Source organism: Ochotona princeps, chromosome 9 (genome assembly GCF_030435755.1).
Source record: "Ochotona princeps isolate mOchPri1 chromosome 9, mOchPri1.hap1, whole genome shotgun sequence".
Lineage (NCBI taxonomy): Eukaryota > Metazoa > Chordata > Mammalia > Lagomorpha > Ochotonidae > Ochotona > Ochotona princeps.
The window spans coordinates 58144890-58165150 of record NC_080840.1 but is presented as its reverse complement, the minus strand read 5'-3'; the positions used below and the strand labels follow the sequence as shown (position 1 = coordinate 58165150).

General features: G+C 41.7%; 1 protein-coding gene across 3 annotated transcripts; it reads left to right on the top strand.

The window, feature by feature from the left end:
• Nucleotides 1–224: 224 nt before the first annotated feature.
• C9H8orf89 (chromosome 9 C8orf89 homolog) lies at nt 225–19592 on the top strand. Of its 3 annotated transcripts, none has more exons than XM_058668728.1 (6): nt 225–677; nt 2640–2678; nt 11812–11981; nt 12493–12646; nt 15505–15560; nt 19314–19592. In XM_058668728.1, the coding sequence occupies exons 2-6, from the start codon at nt 2668–2670 to the stop codon at nt 19457–19459; spliced, it is 537 nt and encodes a 178-aa protein (XP_058524711.1). In that variant the 5' UTR covers nt 225–677; nt 2640–2667; the 3' UTR covers nt 19460–19592. The 3 variants fall into 3 exon arrangements, with proteins under 3 accessions (XP_058524711.1, XP_012783271.2, XP_058524712.1); XM_058668729.1 differs by lacking the exon at nt 225–677 and adding an exon at nt 838–975; XM_012927817.3 differs by lacking the exon at nt 2640–2678.
• The last annotated feature ends 669 nt before the right edge of the window (nt 19593–20261 follow it).

Sequence of the window (20261 nt, the reverse complement as noted above, 5' to 3'; positions counted from 1 at the left end):
CATGTTAAATTTGTCCTCTGGAAATATGATACAAGTGTATGTGTCCAGTGAAGCTTTATGAAAGAACCTGTCTTCTAGAATCCATCTTATATTGTCTGTGATAGATATTAAGGAAAAAGTAGAGACTTCTATGCAATGTGGTAGAGTGAGCTGACATGAAAGATCTCCCATTCTATTTCAATAAGTATCAAGAGCTGAGTTAAGTATAATAAGGTCATTTATGAGAATGTGACTGAGCTAGGAACCAAGAAGCAGAAGTCACCAGGTGCCCAGAATGAAGGGATGTTCACATGGAAAGCCACCATTGAGCCATCTGCTGAAAGCTGGGAGTCACAAAGGACTACTGTTCCAGTTACCATGACTGCATAATAAGTTTCTCCAAAACTCAGTGGTATAAAACAACCATTCGTTGTGCTCTTGGACTCTGTGGGTCAGGAATCTGGACAGGGCACAGCAGTGATAACTTGGCTCTGTTTCATTATGTGTGGGGCCACAACTGGAAGATATGAAGACTCAGCATTGGAATCACCTGAAGGCTTATTCACTCACATATCTGATGATTGATGCTGGCTGTCGACAGAGACCTTAGCTGTGGATGTCACCAGCTGGAACCATTCATTATATTTGGCTTCTTGTGTCACCTGGCTTCCCCCCAAAATGGTAGCTGAGTTTCAAAGGTGAGTGTCCGGAGTCACACTGAAGTCATATCTCATGCTTATGACCTAACCTTGGAAATCACAGCATGAGTTACACCACACCTTTTTGGGGGAGAAAATGAATTTCAGAGAATGGATGCATGTATCTCATCTCTTGATGGGAAAGTGTTGGTATCGTGGGACTGGATATATATGAAGACATCCACCTTTGAAAAGTATAATCTGCCCAAAGTATCTTAATCCTGAGATGATAACTCTGGAATCACCTGCCATTGTTGTTAAGAGACTACAAAGATGCTTGCTGTCTACCCAAGCCATGGTAAGAAGAGTCAGCTGCTGGAGAGTAAGGCTTCACAGTTTTTCAGCAGTTAAAACTAGATTTTATTAGATTAGAATTCATATTACTCTATAATCAGGGACTACAATCCGAAGACTTGTCACCTTAATTAAAATCCAGGGCCAGGCCGAGACCTGTCGGAAGCCTCTCCATACTGCAAATGTCCCTAACTCAAGGAACCCCTGATACCTAACAGCTCCATTATAATCCTAAAGAACTACTGTCCTGTTTGTTGCTTATGACTGAAACACCACAGTGTAGCATAAAACTGCCATAGGTTTATTTTTGAATTTTGAATTTTATAGTACAATTCCATAGGGTCTGGGTTTCCCCTGCCAAAATCCCACCCCTGTGCAACTGATTTTCCCCATATTGTTACAACAGGATAGTCCTTCATAAGCAGTCGTAAATCCGTTTACCATAGGTTTCTAATGAATATTCTTGTGTTTACCTGTACAACTTGCCATTCAAATGGGCTGCTTCAGTGAACTTAATCTCTTATAAATAAGCACCTTTTACCTTAATATCTTCAGAAATATAGACAGATATAACCAAATTTGTTTTGAAGCCACTTTGATTCATATAAAAAAATTTGAAGAATCCTATATTTGAGACAGTATGCTTCAAAGATTATTTCAATTTTGAGAGACACACAGAAAAATCTATTCACTCTTCCCTTCCCAAATTACTTGTGACAGCAAGTTGGTCCAGACTAAAACTGAGAGCTTGAAACTCATGCTGGGTCTCCCCCAGGTGTGGTAGGGATCCAACTACTTGAACCATCACCATAGGAGTACATTAGCAGGAAGCTGGAGTTGGGAATGGAACCAGGATTCAAATCTAGTCACTTTGATAGGGCATGGAGACATCCTAGGCAGGAGCCTAATTGCTAAGTCAGATGGCCACCCCAACGATAAAGCTTTGTTCCAGGTACTGGATTAAGTGATTTGTCATGTGACCCCCTTCCAGAGTTGGGGTGTTGGGAGTGTATCTTTGGAGAAGGCTCATAGTTCTGTTTGAGCTCAGAGCCTGCCGGAGTTCAGAGCAGATTTTCATTTAAATTTAGTTGTATATGTTAAGAGTTCTGCAGAGTTGCTGGCTGGCTGAATTTTTTATTCTGGGATCCTGTAAGGCTAAGTGGCCAACATTAATGGAAAAAAACACAGCGTACCTGCCTCACCTTGTTATGATCAATGCAGATCAGATCCTATTGTACCAGGTTTGGAAAAAGTCTACATTATGAGAGGTTATTGTATCAGTGTGATTTTTTTAAATAGTGGTAATTGACATATACAGCAATTAACTGAGAGGTTTTCATTTTGCCATAAATTTTAGGAGAATACTGTTAGTGTTTTAGGGAGAATTGTGATGTAACAGTTGTACATCTGCCAGATTTATCCATTTTGCTCAAATTCTACAGGAGCCTTATTAAATATCTCCTATGTTGTACTATCAGATGGAAGGTGGGAATGACATGTTCTGGCTGAATTTGAAATAGGTAATTTGTCCTAGCCAATGCAACAAGGATTACTGAAGTTTCTTCATAGTGGCCATTCCCTGATTTCACTTGGTGAAAGAACTGATTTTTAGCTGGATATGTGATGCCCCGAAGATAGACTACATATGTTTTTCATCTTCTTTTGCAGCTTAATGTGGCCATGTGGCTAAATTCTAATGAATAGAAGGTAAGGAAAACTCCGTGTGCCTGCTGGAAAGCGACCTGCCCTGGAAGGAGAGTGCCTCCCTCCTCTCCCTTGTTGCTGTGGGCTGGAGCTCCAGAAGTATGGTTTTGTTTTTTAACTGGAAAAATGCCTGAGGCATTAAAAAGTTGTGTAACTCAGTGTATCAGTACCCTAGTTGCAACAATCAGCAAGTCTTGGATGATGTTGTTGTATCTGGACTCTCACCACCACCCTTTTCCTCCCAGGGCCATTATCTTGAAGGGTGGGTCGAGCATTATGTCATTTTATTTATAAATATTTCGAAGATAAGAATTCTTCTAAAAACATGAACTGTTATGACATCCTAAAACATTAATCATAATTTCCTGATGTTAGAATTGCTCAAGTTTCCCTAACACATGAAGCATGTTTTTATACAGTTTATTCTGAAAAATCCATACAGTAAAATTATTTATTACACCTCTTACATCTCTTATAATCTGTAGGCAATCACTTCCAGCATGATTGGCTGGGTGACTGATTCAATGCATTTGTTAAAACAACCAGATTATTCTTCCTAGGTCAAAATTCTAGTCTGCTTTTACTGATGGCAGCTCTCTGGGGCTTGATCCATGTCAGGATTGGTTGTGTCTTGGCCAGCTCCGTTCGTGGTGGTTGTGTTCCATCAACACATCCTGTCTGCTCCCCTTTCCTGATCGCAGTTGCTGGTGATGGTCATTGTGCTAACAGTGTTCTCTAGACAGACCTGAGAGGCAACAATGTGTGTGTGTGAAGACATTTATCTCAAGAAGTCAGCTTGTTTGATAGTGAGGCTTGGTTGCTAAGTCTAAAATCTGAAGGGCAGGCTGGCTTGGCTACAGGATGTCATCTTCTTGATTCATTCTTTCCTGGGAATTAATCACACCCTTATTTCTGCTTTCATGACGTCTTTATCCAACGTTTTACTTATGATTTATTTTTGACCCAACTTCAAATATTTGACCCAACTTCAATATATTTGCTGCTTACTTAGAATCTTCTTATGGATTTTTGATTGGCTTAGAGTGAAATACAAACTCTATGATGGTTTGCTTATAAAGCTCTAAAAATATCTGCTATCAGCTGTCTTTCCAATCTTACCTTATTCTCTCGCTCTCACAAATCACAAACGTAATTTAAAATTTCATAAAATTCACACTAGCAAAGAAGCAGGCAAAGTGATTTTAAATAATTTTTTTAACTCAACATATTCAAAATTCTGTTATGTCAATAGGAAAGTAATAAAGAAGTTATCAAGGGGCCAGCGGAATGGCTCTACTGGTTAATCTTCCACCTCCCAGGGCCAATTCCTATCCAGCTTCCTTGCTTATGGCCTGGCAAAACAAGCAGTGGAGCATTCCCCAAAGCCTTGGACCCTGCACCCATGTGGGAGACCTGGAAGAAGCTCCTGGCTCCTGGCTTTGGATCTGCTCAGCTCCAGCCATTGTGACCATTTGGGGAGTGAACCACCAGACGAAAGATTTCTCTCTGTCTCCTGTCTGGAAATCTGCTTGCATTTCCAATAAAAACAAATCTTTAAGAACACACATACAAAACGTGGGGGTAGCACCGTAGCATATAAAAAGTTATAGGGTTTTTTCCCCATTCCTTATTTACCCACACGAAGGTATGTACATTAGACCAACAGCGCATCTCAGTTATAGCATATGTACAGTGCTCAGTAACACACACGGCCACTGGCTCCTGTGCTGCTCTGCTGGACGCCACAGCTGTTGACACACAGACCCTTTTTCTTCTTCCTCCTCTTTTTTTCTTCTCCCTTAGAACATGCCAGCCTCATTCTGGTTAGATTTTCCTTGCCCTGTTCTCTTAAAGCACGCCGTTTACTCTCATGTCTTCCCACTGGTTGTCTCAAGCTCTGAGTCCCCTGTGTAGGGCTGAGGCCCTTGCTGCCCCTTATTCAGAGAAGGTTGTGGTGGGGGCGGCAGGAGGGGAGTTCGATGTCAATGAATCAGACGGTAGGGCAGACTAGCCTCAACGGTGGCTATCGGTGAGGAAGGGTACGGGCAAGGGACCCTGGTTGCCATTCTGAATCCACCTGTACTTTTCGTTCCGAAATTTAGCAAAGTGAATGATGTCTCAATCCCCTCCCTCCACTCTCCCCTCAGCCTTCACGGTGGTCCCCGAAGGGGTCTAAGGGATCTTAGCTGAGGTCACGGTCATCGTGAAAATGGCGTGGGACCTGAAACCTTGGAAACGCCAGCTGGAGGAAAATGTGAACAGGACAAAGGGCACTGTGAACCCGGGAGGGCTGCGGTGCTGGCAGCGCTCTGTGCCCCACCGGGAGGGTTGTGGGCTTTTACACGGGCCTGCGTACAGGACCTGCCCCCTCACCCTGCCCCAGCCTCCTGCCCCTGCAGGACCCTCTCCGGGGCCAGGCAATGCGACATTCCAATCTCCCCCTCCACACCTGTGGCCTGACTTCCTGGGCCTGGTGGCTCCTCTGGCCACTGCTTCACCCAGCTCCTTCCCACGAGTGTGCTCAAAGAGGAAAAGGGAAGAGACGGACAGGATCCTGCAGTTCTGACTGTCAGCTGTTCCAGAACCAAAGTTTTCCCCATCCCTCCTCCAGAATCTTGCTTCCTCCCTCCAGGGAGCCAGACATCCCAGACCGGATCTCTTCTAGCATTCTCATCCAAACCACCTGTCTCCTGTGTGTATTTGAGGGTAAGGGGATCCAATATCTCCCTCCCTGTACAATCTCTTTTTTTAAAAGATTTATTTAATTTTTACTGCAAAGTCAGATACACAGAGAGTGGGAGAGACAGAGAGGAAATCTTGCGTCCAATGATTCACTCCCCAAGTGAGCGCAACGGCTGGTGCTGCGCTGATCTGAAGCCAGGAGTCAGGAACTTCCTCCAGGTCTCCCACGCGGGTGCAGGATCCCAAAGCATTGGGCCGTCCTCGACTGCTTTCCCAGGCCACAAGCAGGGAGCTGGATGGGAAGTGGAGCTGCCGGGACTAGAACCAGCTCCCATATTCCGGGATCCCGGCGAGGACTTTGGCTGCTAGGCCACCGCACCGGGGCCCCTCCCTCTACATTCTCCGCTGGAATGCTGTCCCAGCTTTCAGGGTCAAGACCCAGATTCCCGGCAGTCTTGCCCCTGCCGTGCTAGGGAATCCTGGTGTAGAGCTCTTCTCTCAGTGTATTTGTATGATCCTGTCCGCAAGATGGGAGTCTCTGCAGGAAACCTCACATGTCCCTAGTCCTTCTGCTGTCAGTGGGCCTCGAGTGCTCAAGCAGGGTTAGCACATTCTCACCTCTTAGGAGAAACGGAGCAAGGAGCACGTGGACCTTCTCTCTCCACTCTTCTCATTGAGGTTGGCTTTCTTCCCACACTGGCTGGGCACCAGTCCTTTATAGCCTCGTATGTCCTCAGCCTTTGATCTTTCAGTAGCAGATGCAGACTGAACACAGTGTCAAGGGCCCACGTCCCTAGGAAAGAAGGCGTAAAGAGTGAAGGGTGTGTGCCCTATTCTACCTTCTGAGTTCTTCCTTCCCGGGATTGGCTTGCTCATCCAGCCAGGGTGTAAATGAAGCTCTCAAGCCTTCCCACCCCATAAGCTGGGGTCTGGTTGTCCTCCTCTGGGGCTCTTGGTGTGTGCAGCTGGAGGCAGCGACCTGTGAAATCCACACCGCCCCTGAGATCTCATTTGCTGCAACCAGTGTGTAAAATAAATAGTGCAGCATCACATATAATAATGTCTAGTGAAGAGAGGCTTCAAATAGAAGCACATACAGAACAAGGTTTGCTGAAAATGTGACCAGGGGTACGTAAGCACATAATCCTACATTTCCTTTAGGGATCCTGGCTCAATTTTTCTTAGTTCAGACTGTAGCTCTCACCAACACTGAGAGTTTACATTCATTGCATGTTATCTGAAATAAGTTTTCTTTGTTCGTCTGCTTACATATTGTCTGAGTTCCCCGAGGAAACCTCAGGAGAACTGGTATCTCACCTAGTTTAGTTCACTGTTGTATCTTCGGTGTCTTGACATGATTGCATTCAATGTGTTTTTGTTGAATGAATGTATGGATGGATGAATAATGAATTGGTGGACATTTAATGTTTCTTTCTAGTTCTTAACTAGGTAATAAAAGAAAAATCTTAACTTGGTATTTTCAAAAAAGAAAATGTTTAAAGGAGCTCTATTTGGGGATGCTTGAAAATATAGTAACTATCTCATAGTTCTTATTTTTGAACAATTTGTCTCAACTTTAACTCCGTTTACTGTTAATTTGATAAAGTGTTTTTTGAGTGAGCTCTGACTGCCTGGCCTAGAACATATTTACTTTGTTCTTTTTTTCTTTTACTCCTAAATGTTTTTTATAATTTTTATTATTCCTATAAAGTATCCTTAACTTTTCTCTTTCCACTAGTAAGAGGTAGTGCCCACGCTTACAGGAAGCATCAGATCAGAAACATTTGGCTTTTCATTATTTCAGCACATTCCTTAAGTTATGTAGTTTTGCAGATGCGGGTTGTTTTTAAAGAAAAACTTTTTGTGATGGCACATTTTAAACACACATAAAAGCATAGAGATAATGATATAATGACTCTTTAAATATTTATCATGAGCACTTTGTTAAACACACACACACACACACACGAAACTTGGTATTAAGAAAGCTAACTTTTGACTTGACAGGACAAATGTCTCAGGATATTTTTTTTCTCCAACTCCGGTCTGGAATGTTCATAAGTGCACGTGTCCCCAGCAGTGTAGGAGGCATTTACAGTGAGCCCCTGATGGACTCTTGTGTCATGGATGAGGGATTTCCAAGCTGAAGAAGCTGGCTTTCAGTAGAAAGAAAACTGGTCCTCAAATGAAAGAACGAGGTGCTTAGAACGGAGCCTGGCTCATGAGTCCCAGAGTCTTTTAAGACTGGAAATTGTAATTTATCCCATGCTTTAGCTTCATTTTGAAGTCAGTTTCGTGACTGTTGTTGCCCTTTGGATGGTCCTGTTTGCTTTCTCAAGTCTTTCGCAACAAATCCTATGAAATCAAAAGAGCTTGAGAGCCTCTTCAAGCACATCAAAGGGAGGATGAGCCTCTTTTCTTTCTGGATCGCCTGGAAGGAAGCGCAGCCCCAGCAGGGCAGAAGGTGGTGGCAGCATATGAGCAGAACCTCTGTGACTTGCCGCAGCCGCAGCAGCGCCGGCTAGGGTTGGCAGGTGTGGCTGGCAGGTTGGAAAAGCCTCAAGGGTCCTCGGTGCCCTGCTAACTTGATAGTCTCCCTTTCCCTGCACCCCTCTTGACTGCATTCCTTGCTGTGCTTCACCCCCACACTGTACCCCGTTACTGCCTAATCTGCACATTCCTGTCTCCTGGCTGTCACTTCCAACCCTTCCATCTCAAGCAGAACCAAGATCTCATCAGCAAATCCAAAGGCTTTTCTTCATTGATTCATTTATTTAAAATATTTCATGGGACACGTAATTGTCCCTTTGTGTGGGCCACAGTGTGATACTTGGATAGAGGTAAATAGCAAAAAAGGATCAAACTGCACAGATAGCATTGGTTTGTTTTGGGAGTGTTTGAACTCCTTGCCTAGCTCATTTTCTCTGGCCTCAGTGGCGGCTTTTTTTTTTTTTTTCTTGTGACACAGTTCCCTAGGCTCTGAGATTCCCCCAAGCCCTCCCCCCATATTGATTTCCTTCATATTGTTACAGTAGTACAGCTCATGACCAGTCATAATTCTATCATTGCGGGCATGGACCATGCAAAGAGTCCAGCATCCTTTTGTCCAGATAAATTCAACAGTTTCATTGGGAGACCATCCTTGGTCTGAAAGTAGAGCAGACAGAATATCATCCCCTTCAATGAAAAGCCAAAGCACAAATTCAACTCAGTAGTTTCTTTAGGAGTAAGTGTCCTTGGAAATGACCCCTTACCATTCCCACCTCTCTGAAGCTACCCTTTGGTCTCTCCCTCTTATTCTTTCTCCTCTCCTTCTGCCCTTTCCTTTTTTCCTCTCCCCTCCCACACCTTACATTCCCCTCCACCCTGTCTCTGCCAGGGTTCTGTACACATATGCACGCTGCAGCTCTAGAGAACATTCTTTTTTTTTTTTAATTGTGTTGGGGCCAGTTTGGCGGTGTGTAATACAAAGTCTCTGCTTGTAATGCCATCATTCCCTATGGCAGGAATTCATGTCTTCCTGCTCCGCTTCCCATTCATTTCTTGCTAATGGCTTAAGAAGCAGGGGAGGATGGCTGACCCAAGTGCATGGTTTTACCACCCACATGAGAGATCTGGTTGAAACACCTGACTCCTAGCTTTAACCTCGCTCTGTCTTGGCCATTGTGGCCATCTGGGCAGTGAACACAACAGATGGAATAGTCTCTTTGTCTCTCTATCTCTCTCTAACTCTTTCTTTTGAAGATTTTTACTTTTAAAATTTTTATTGGAAAGGCAAACATACAGAAAGAAGGAGATACAGAGAGAAAGATCTTTCATCTGCTGGTTCACTCCTCAAGGGTTTGTAAAGACTGAAGCTGAGCTGATCTGAATCCAGGAGCCAAGAGCTGCTACTTCCGGGTCTCCCATCCAGGTACAGCGTCCCAAGGCTTTGGGCCGTCCTCGACTGCTTTCCCAGGCTCCAAGCAGGGAGCTGGATGGGAAGTGGAGCAACTGGTACAGGAGCCAGCGCCCATATGGGATCCTGGCATGTTCAAGGTGAGGATTTAGCCACCGAGCCATCACACTGGGCTCTGGAACTCTGAGTTTCAAATGAATAAATATATCTTTTGAAAACTGTATGTATTTATGGAATACTGTGATTTTTTTGGGTACAGGTACATATTATGTAATGCCTAATCAGGGCAAATACATCTCCTCATGTATTTGGCATTTTCTTATGGTGGAAAAATTAAAAAATCCTGTCTCTTAGCTTTTTGGAATGGAGAGCTATATTGTTCATTATTTATAGTGTTCCTCTATGCAATAGACTCCCTAGAACTTCTTAATCCTCTCCAACTATAACTTAGTATCTGTTAATAAACCTTGCCCCATTCCTCCCATTCCTCCTTTCTCTATACCTTTCTCCCCAGTCTGTATTAACCACCACTGTACTTTTAATTTCTCTGAAGTTACCTTTTTTAACACTCCACATTGGAGTGTAATCATTTGATACTTTCTTTCCTGTGCTTGGCTGGTTTCACTTAATGATCTTAGTGTGAGTACCTCGTTTTCTTTGTCCTAGCATCAGTGGATGAACACAAGTTGTGTGCATTTCTTGGCTATGATGAATATTGCTACAATAAACATGAGAGTTCAGACATCTTTTCACCAGAGTGATTTCATTTTCCTTGGTTATGTACTCAGGAGTGGGATTACTGGATCATGTGCTAATTCTATTCTTAGTTTTATGAGGAACATACATATAGTTTTCCACAATGATTATAGTCAGTTACACTCCCATTAATACTGTGCAGGTGTTCCCTTTTCTTCTCATAATCATCAACACTTGGGTGCTTATTTATTTATTTTTGTTTGGGTGGAGCTGAGGCACTCTGAAGCCAGGAGCCAGGAACTGCTTCCAGGTCTACCACCAGGTGGCAGGGCAGAAGAATTAGGGTTGTCTTTGGCTGCCTTCCCATGTGCACTAGCAGGGATTGAAAGTGGAGTAGCTGAGACTCCAACTGGTGCTCATAATAGATGACAGGATTGCAGGCAGCAGCTTAACATGCTCTGCACGCTGGTCTCAACATTTGCTATCTTTTGTTTTTCTGGTTTTTTTTTTTAAAGACTCATTTTTATTTGAAAGGCAGCATTACAGGGAAGAGAGAAAGATACCTCTCATCCACTGGTTCACTCCCCAAATGGCCACAATGGCTGGGCCTGAGCCAATCTGAAACCAGGAGTCCCCATGGGGTCTCCCATGTGGGTCCCAGGAGACCAAACACTTAGACTATCTTCTATTGCTTTCCCAAACCATAAGCAGGGACTTGTATTGGAAGTGGAGCAGTTGGGACTCAAGCCGGTGCCCATAGGGGAGGCTGGTGTCACAGACAGAGGCTTAGCTATTATGCCATCACGCCAGCCCCTATCTTTTGTGTTTTTGACACTAGCCAGTCTCCTGGAGATGGTGTGCTATTTCGTGTGTAAACTATATTCTGGAGTTGTGTGTTTCTCATCTCAAGGTCTTTTAATCTGCTACAAGCATCATCTTCTATAGAACTTATCCTTGCCTTTGCTTTGTTAGCTTCTTCCAGATAGGCTTCCCAAATGCCCACCCCTACCTGGGCTAGGATCCCCCCCAGTGTGCTGCAACAGCACTCTGTATAGCCTCCCTTCTCACCTCCTGCACCAAGCCATCCATTTCTTTACATTTTCTTCATTGGATTGTAAGATTCTTGAAGGCAGGGGCTGTTTTGTTTATCATGTTTCTCCAATGCTTTATGCAGATCTTGGCATAGAGTCAGCCATCAGTAAATGTGTAAGGTTTATTTTGTGCAAATGAATGTGTGTTACTGAATCTGGCTAGTTCTGATCTTTCTGCTTTTGAAAATTGGAGAAAATGGAGATAAAATGCCCATCCTGGAGTCTGGAACAATAGACCATACATAAATTATAACTCTAGTGATGGTTATTCTTCAGCGTTCCCGTGGGACTCCTTGCTCCTGGTTTTCTGTCCTCAGACCTCAGGAATGCCTTGCACACAATAAACACTTAATATATGTGTCCGAATTGATTATATGTTTACTATATTAGATAAGTGGGTTAACTGATTATTCCTCTGTATCTGTGTTTAGAATAAAAGTAATAACTATATTGAGAATATGCTTGTTTTCCATGCAGCATAGTATGTTTTTTAAGATGCATATTCATTTTATAACAGTAATATTTTTGGGGAGAATCATTGTTATGATCTTGTAGTGATGACTTGTGATTGGAATTTACATATGTATGCTTCCATATTTAAAATTTAAAATAAGACAATTACACATTTTTTCGTTATCCGTAAAGGTGCCTTGCTTTTTAGCTTTTCATTTAGATTGCTTTGACTCTTATATCTGCACAATGGGGACCAAATCAGAAGTAATACTTACCTTTGCAATATCTTGTTTCCTTTGTTTTTTTTAATCTGGAGCGGCATCTCACTTTCATCAACACCATTGAAAGAAGTCAAGAAGATGTCAGTGCTATCACCTGAAATCAAATTCAACACTTCTAGAGTCATCAGAAGTTCCCTAGATACTTCTTTCACTTTTGAAAGTAATTGGAGGAAAGCAGTTTCTGAAACACGAAGGATACGGAAAGGTAACTTCATTTTTATTTTCATTTTACTTCAGGAAACAAAAAAAGAATGTTTTGGATTCTTTTAAAAGCAGCCAAGATTCGTTTTATAGTTTCTATTGACACTTATGTAAGTTTATGCAAAAGAAAAACAGAAGTCAGTTACAATTAGTGTAATTCTGTGACTCATTATAGAAACATTTTTTGAAAAAGATTTATTTATTTTTTCATGGAAAGGCAAATCAGATTTATGGAGAGGGAGAAACAGAGAGCAAGCTTCTGCCCACTGGTTTACTCCCCTAGTGGCCGCAATGGCGGGGAGCTGAGCTGTGCTTTGTCCTTTCAGCTCTTAAGAAGCTCCTGCATCTGCTTCGCCCTGTAATCCCTGTGCTAGGCACAGAGAGGGGGCTCTCCTAAGAAGGATGCCAAAATCATACAGTTCACTACTTTTCTTGACGACGGACACAGTATGTTTTATTATACATTGTAGTAAAAGACATAGTAGTCATTTAATCGTGACAATATTTTCAATTAGAATACACCACAGCATTTGGTCTACAAGAGCTCAAAGAGTGTGTCAAAATGCCATATTTACCAAGATTGCCAAGTTGTCAAAAACATGCAAGTTCCACTCCACTAGAGGTTCATCAAAGGCTGCTACGAGAGGACAGAGGAATAGCTCCACTCAGGTAGATGATCGCTATTCTCCTTTCTTTGTTGGGTATTTATTTGTGGTCATACTGCTGAATGTAGAGATTTGTCTGGCTAGTGAATATAATTCATTCTTGCATCTCAATTTATTTTACAAGCTAGCCATTAAAAATATTTATTTAATTGAAAGTTGGAGTTACAGAGAGAGAGAAAGAGATTTTTGCATCTGCTAGCTCAATCCCCAAATAGTCTCAAAGGCCAGAGCTAAGTCAGTCTGAAGTCAGGAGCTGGGAGCTTCTTCTGAGTCTCCCATCTGGGTGTAGGGGTCCGAGCACTTGGGTCAGCCGTCACTGCTTTACCAGGCCATTAATAGGGAGCTGCGCAGAAAGTAGAGCAACTAGGACTAGAATCACACCATATGGATTGCCAGCTACTGCAGGTAGGTGATTAGCGTGCTATCCCACCACGCTGGGCTTTCAAATTAAGCATTCTGGTGCATTTCAAAAGTGTACCATTTCTCTCTGCTTTCAAGTAATATTCCAGGAAGAATTTGAGAATTTCCTTTTTAACATCATGATTGCCCAGGTTAGATCATTTTTATGAGAGCACTGAAACTTTCAGAAATAATTCACTCTGCTATGTTCTCAGATGTATGTATCCTGGTTATAGACTCTTATGCTTTATTTCTAATCCAATTGAAAGACAGTGCAGGGAGACTCTAAGTAAGATGTCAATCTAATAAAGACCCTTCCTTGATTATCAGGATTGATTTATTCAGATAGGAAAGTTGCCCTTCAATTGTCATGCTTACAAAGTGCTGTCTTACCCTTAGTGTTTCAAACTAGATCCTATCCAGGTAATGTCATAACAAGTTAGTTTACGTGTTGGTGCAAAAAACAATTTGGTGCCGAAAATGTTGAGATCCATGAGTAGTTATTTTTTCCTAGTATGTACTTCCATTGAATTTTGTGAACACCCCTCATATTTTACTGCTGAAGCCACATATTATCTAACCACTGACTTTTGAGGTTTTGTATTATACATGACAAATAAAAAGCAAAATTAGTCTTTCTGAAGTAACCTTACACACACACACACACACACACACACACACACATTTATTGATTTTGATTGACAAGGCCGATTTACAGATATAAAGAGAGATAGGAAGATCTTCATCTTCTGAAAAAAAGATTCATTCCTCAAAAAGCTGCAATGCTCCAAGCTGAGCTGATCTGAAACCAGGAGTCAGGAACTTGGTGCAGGGTCCCAAGGTCTTCGGCCATCCCACGCTGCTTTCCCAGGCCACAAACAGGGAGCTAGGTGGGAAAGAGAATATTCAGGACTCGAACTGGTACGCACATGGGATGCCAGTGCTTGCAGGTGTAGGATTAGTCAGTTGAGACATCTTGTTAGCCTCTGAAGTAAGCTTATAGTAAGATAAGCTGGAGTCTGTGCTGGAGGACGAGACAATGAGTTGCTGATAGATGGCAGCTGAAGTCAGAGTGAAGGGATGGCAGGGATGTAGACAGGAGTATCAGTCCTACCACTAAGCACTGTCAGTTTGCATCATTACCAAGATCTCAGAGTCCCTGACCCTCAGATTATTCTTATTATTGTCACCAGGGGTCACAGTGCAATTTGGAGAGTGTGGGAGTGGAATGTGTAGGGCTGCCTGTGGCAATGAATTTTGTATCAGTACAAATCAGTCTTGTTGCCCTTCCTTCAGTACGCGTGGTCATCTTAAAGAACAAGCCCATCTTGCCCCTTACTTTTGATTTTCCACCCTGTTTCAATTTTTTGTTTCTCATTGTGATTAATGTATTTTGAAATTATTTTGGAACATTTTATGTTAACGTGAGTATGAGTTTGCTTAAGTAGTGAAGAATATATCTAGAATATATATAGAATATAGAATAGAATATATATACATCTATATATATAGAATATAGAATATATATATATATAATATATTCTACTGGTGGTATACAAAATGTTCTTTGCGTATAAAGTGGAGGAGTGGTCACTAAGTGGCACAATGTATGTAAAAGGCTTGGCAAACATAGACCGTTAGTTGTTTTCCCTGCATTTGACACAAGTCTCATTTTAGCACTTCTGGTGAAAATGTATTGAGTTGCTTCCCAGTGTTCTGTCCTCCTCGGCATGTAGCACAACAGCATGTGAAAGAAGAGCCTTGGCAAAGCAGGGAAGTATTTATTGTTTTGTTTGCTTTATATACAATACCGTATCCGCCATCATTCCCCCTACATGTGAACACTTGATTGAAAAATACTGAAGACAGTGTAATATTGCTTCAAATGTCTTTAATGGTAATAAAACATGTTCAGTGAAAAAAATACCTTCCAGCAATATGACTGATGATAACAATTGTACAGGTGTAGGCAATTTAAAAGCTGCTGCTGAGTTTTAAAGTCTAATGTGGTTACAAGATATTTGGAATTCTTACAATGAATTTTATCACTCACAACAGATCAAATCATGATGTCTCTCCCCTAAAATCTATAGGTATATTCCAGCAGAAGCAAAGATTAATTATAACAAAATTCAGATCGTAGTGGATAAAAAAACTGCACAAGTTGTGATCTTGGCTTCCAACGCCAAGACACTGCCTAATCCTGGTTGCCTTCCTCTTAGCATTGCCTGAGTTCTGTTGTGGGATAAATTACATTCACCATTCATCTACTGGTCTGATTTCCTAGCAACAACCAAAGTGTTGGGTTAGCTCAAACATGTTTCTGATGAGGTTAACTATGATGGATTGCTTTTCCTTTCTTTAACATTTATTTTGTAAATCATTTGCACTCTGGGCTTGCTGCCTATGTCTTTGGTATCCCTCCTGGATTTGTATTCAAGTGACTGTAATATGTAATCTTAGGATGAAGAAGCCTAAGGAGACATGCACCATGCTACCACTTCAGGAGAGGTCAAAAGGTAAGGAGGCCAATTCCTGTCTTACTAAGATAGCACTTAGTTGTCCTTCTTTAAAAAGTTTATTTTTATTGATTAAAATGTCTTTGCTTTGTTATTTCCCCTTCAATTTTATTTTGTGAATGTAGTGCATGCTGTATTCATCATACAGGCATAGCAATTAAAAATTTTTATTTTCACTTGAAAGGCAGAGTTACACAGAGAGAAGGAGAGACAGAGATCTTCCATCCATTGGTTTGCTCTTCAACTGACCCGCACTTGAGTTAGTTTAGTGGCGTGCCAGCTAGTCCTCTAGTTTAGAGCCTCCAACCTTTGGACTCCTGTTAACACCATAACTAAAGCTGAAAACTTTGACCTTTACCACATTAGTTTCATCTTTAAAATCAAAGACTCTTCATTACCCTAGCCTTATATTATAAACTCTTGGGCCATTGCCATGGTGTAGCAAGTTAAGACTCTTTCTGTGGTGTCAGTATCCCACATGGGCACTGGTTCAAGTCCTGGCTGCTTTCTTTCCAATACAGTTCCCTGTTAATGGCCTGGGAAAGCAACAGAGGATGGCCCAAGTGCTTGGATCCCTACACCCACATGGGAGACCTTGAAGAAGTTCCTGGATCAGCTATGGTCTTTGCAGACTTTTAGGAAGTGAACAAGTGGATGAAAAATCTCAGTTGTAACTCTACCTTTCAAAAAATTTTTTTTTGAAAAGTATGAAATCTTTAACCTGACTTTGGGCACCTTGTTTTTTTCCTTTAACTTTCCTTTCTAGACTTATTTTTAGGTTTTGTATGTGTGTTTGTGTGCGAATCCCGTGCATTAAGACATCCACCTACAGAAATGTATATAGCAAAAACCGAATCTTAAAACACTGCTTTTAAGTTACTATTTCTGAGTCCGTGGTGAATAAGAGTATTTATGGGAACCATGGCATATTTATTTCTGCTATTCAACTATTTTTAGATGTTTATTCTTTGGTCATATTTAAACAAAAATTTGGTAAGGAGAAAAAGAGAGAGAGAGAGAGCAAGCACATTGGTTCACTCCACAGATGCCCATAATAGCTGGGGTTGGACCAGACCAAAGTCAGGGGCCAAAACTCAATCTAGGTCTCCCACATGGTTGGTGGGGTCCCAAGTACTTAAGTCATCATGGCTACCTCTCAGAGTGTTAGCGGGTAACCCAAGTTGGAAGTGGAGTTGGGAATGAAGTCCAGGCACTTGAACATGGAATACAGGTATCTCAAGTGTCTCCCTGACTGCTGCATCAAGCTTGTCTTTCACAGCATTACCATGAAGCAATCTCACCTCTACGTTTCTGATTTATCTAATTGCAATCTTGTCTTTTCAAAAGTAGACTGGGAAGACTTTGTTGAAGCAGGTGATTATGCTTTTCATGATGTGTACAAATTTTAGAATTTTCCATTTCTGAGGGCAGCATTTACTGCCTCATCCCTTACTTTTATACATTACAGATTAGTGAGAACCTTATACCAAAGGAACCATATATTGTACATGATATATTGCATTTTTCTGGGATTTAATTTCTACAATAAACTCAGCTGTTTCCTGATGTAATTTAACTTGAGTTTAGTGGCAAAGATTCTTAAACTGTGTAGTCAAATGTTTTCCATTTTATCACCTACATTTTCTCATCTTGTCTTCTTTTCTTGATTATTATCTAAACCAGGATTTTCCAACAGTGTCAGTTCTGATATTTTTAACCCTAATGCTTTGTTGGATCTAGTTCTGTGCATCATAGAATGTTTAGCAGCAGTGATGACTTTTAATGACTGAATGCTACTAGCACATCCCAGCTGCAAAAACCGAAAGTGTCTCCAGATATTGCCAAATGTTCCAAGGGTAATCAAATCACCCCTAGTTGAGAAACATAGGTTTAAGCATACTATCTTTAACATTAGATGCTGTTTGTCCTTCAGGCTTCCACAGGATTCATTCTTTATCTCTGTACAACGATTTCCTTATTAAAGATTTAATAATGTATTTGAAAGTCATAGCTGCAGAGACAGAGAGAAACAGAGAGGTCTTCCACATGGCTGCAACAGCCAAGGCTGGCCTAGGCCACAGCTAGGAGCCAGGAGCTTCTTTTGGATCTCCCATGTGAGTGAAATGTGCCCAAGCACTTGGGCCACCTTTGTTGCTATTCCCAAAGCCTTAGCTGGGAGCTGGATCAGAAGTGGAGCAGCTGGGACTTGAACCCATGCCTGTGTGGGATGCTGAAGTCACAGGCTGTGAAAGAGCCTTGCCACCACCCCTACACCCTGTGGTGGGAATAGGCGGGTTGAGAATAGGACCTGCAGAGCTCGAGCTGCTTACAACAACTGCAGTTGGAGGAGGTAAGGCTGGAACCGTAACCGAAGCCAAGCTCTGGGGAGGAAACAAATATTCAGGGCTGTGGCAGCCTAGTGTGCAAGTTACTTTTTCAAGTAAACAGAGTATAAAATTATTATTTGTATATTTTCCATGATGGAATGTATTGTTACAAAAAATACTACAATGCTGCCACTTCCTCCACTCCCCCCAAAATGTCTCTATGTGTGTGCAAATTGTCTTATAAGAATCTGTGACCTGAGACAGTACTGTTGCATTCAGATGAAATAGGTGTAAATGCTTGGTGAAGGCGATTCAATAAATGTTGTGCAGTATTGTTACTGTCTCCTGATTATGGAAGCTTAACTGGTGAGGTTTTGGATTTATGCAACTTCACACCTTTACTATCTTACTTTATCAGCATTTTCTGAGAAACAAGTTTATTTGGAGAAAATAACTTGTAAGATGTGAAACAAGCTAAGGATTTAAGGAGGTTGTGCCACTTAAAAACTTTATAGCCATCCCATCCTTGCTTTTAAAATACATTACAGATTGATTTGTTTATTTTGAAAATATTTTTTAAAGATTTATTTTTATTTGAAAAGCAGAGAGAAGGAGAGACAGAGGAAGAGGTCTCGCAGCTGCTGTTGATTCTTCAAATTGTTGCACTGGCTGGAGCTGGGCCAATCTGAAGCCAGGAGCCAGTGGATCTCTCAGTTGGGTGCAGGGGCCCCAAAACTTGAGCCATCCTCTGCTGCTTTGTTGGGCCACAAGCAGGAAGTTGGATGGGAAGGGGAGCAGTCAGGGCACAAACCGGTGCCCATATGAGATGCCACTACCTCAGATGGAAACCTAGCCTATTACCAAGTCATGCTGCTGGCTCCCAGATTAAATTCTGTGTAATGAAATACAAGGGATTTAAAAGATTTGGTTATTGATTTGAAAGGAGAGACAGAGAGGTCTTCCATCTTCTGGTTCAGTCTCCAAATGGCTGCAAAGTCTGGAATTGGCTGTGAGAATGCAGGAGCTTCTTCCAGGTCTCCCACATGAGTGCAGGGGCCCAAGGACTTAACCCATCTTCTACAGCTTTCTCATACCCTTTATCAGGGAACTGGATCAGAAGTGGAGCAGTTAGGACTTAAACTAGCTCCCATATGGGATGCCGGCACCGGCAGTGATGGCTTTACTGGCTATGCTGCAATGCCAGCTCTGTGATGAAGATATTTTAGGTGAAATGTTTTGAGGTGATTTGGCATTATAGTCATCATCACTTTAAAAAAGTAAACATTGGTATTTCTAGATATGAAAAACTAGCACTATTTAATAGTACTTTGTATCATATTTTGTGAAATGAATGTTATTCATGTGTTCTTAATTTTATAATTTTAATAGCTGACACATCTCTGAATCTCCCCTCGCCCACCACTAGATTCTGACTTCAGTGATCCCCTCCCTGGTGCACCAGCTCAATACCTAGAGAGACTTTCAAAAATTGCAATCCTGGAGTATGATACTATTCGTCAGGAAACCAGAAAATACCGAAAAAGCAAGCGACGAGAGCGACAAGACTGCTGACACCTGCAGTAGGGCACTTTCTTCGCTGACTCTTCAAATTCACAGTTCCTTTCTTTGTCTTTTTTGGTTATGTGGCACAGTACTTTATATAAAAATGAAAATGTAAATAGGAAATAAATATTTCATGTTCTCTATGAAATCATTTGTGCTTTGTTAATATTTCAAAGCAATGTTTACATTATGGCAAGAAAATATTTTATGTACATTGGATTGTATTCAGATCTCACCTACATCAACTCCATGGAATAATGATTTTTGAAGAGGAAGGATAGTACTTTCACAGACATAATTCTCTGTTAATTCAGAGCCGTGTTCCTGAATTATTGATGTATTTTTAAGGATTTATTTGTTACTTGGATGATGGAGTTGCAGATATCTTTTATCCACTGGTTTATTCTCCATATAGTCACTATGGCCATGGCTGGACCAGGTTGAATCTAGGAACTGGAGCTTCATCTGGGTCTCCCACATGGGTGGCAGAAACCCAAGCACTTGGGCCATCTTCTGCTTCCTTCCCAAGTGCATTAGCAGGGAGCTGGATTAAAAGTAGACCAGTGGGGCTTGAACTGGTACCCATATGGAATGCCAGTGTCAAAGGCTGTGGCTTAGCCTGCTTCACAACACATGGTTTAGTTTTGAATTAACACATCGTGCAGTAGCTTTGCTAGTACAATAGGAAGCTGAGGTCTCATATATGGATAAATGTGTGCACCCTCTCAGCCCCTGCCAGATTCAGTTATGGAAAATCCTTATGCAAGTCACTTTAAGAAAGGAGCGGAATGTTTATTTCTTTTTAATAAAT

Excerpts from the sequence above, each read along its gene's own strand:
- C9H8orf89 (XM_012927817.3), top strand. The coding sequence starts at position 658 with ATGGTAGCTGAGTTTCAAAG. Across the intron at positions 678-11,811 it reads ATGGTAGCTGAGTTTCAAAG|CGGCATCTCACTTTCATCAA; the intron begins GTGAGTGTCCGG and ends TTTAATCTGGAG. Across the intron at positions 15,561-19,313 it reads ACTTCAGGAGAGGTCAAAAG|ATTCTGACTTCAGTGATCCC; the intron begins GTAAGGAGGCCA and ends GCCCACCACTAG.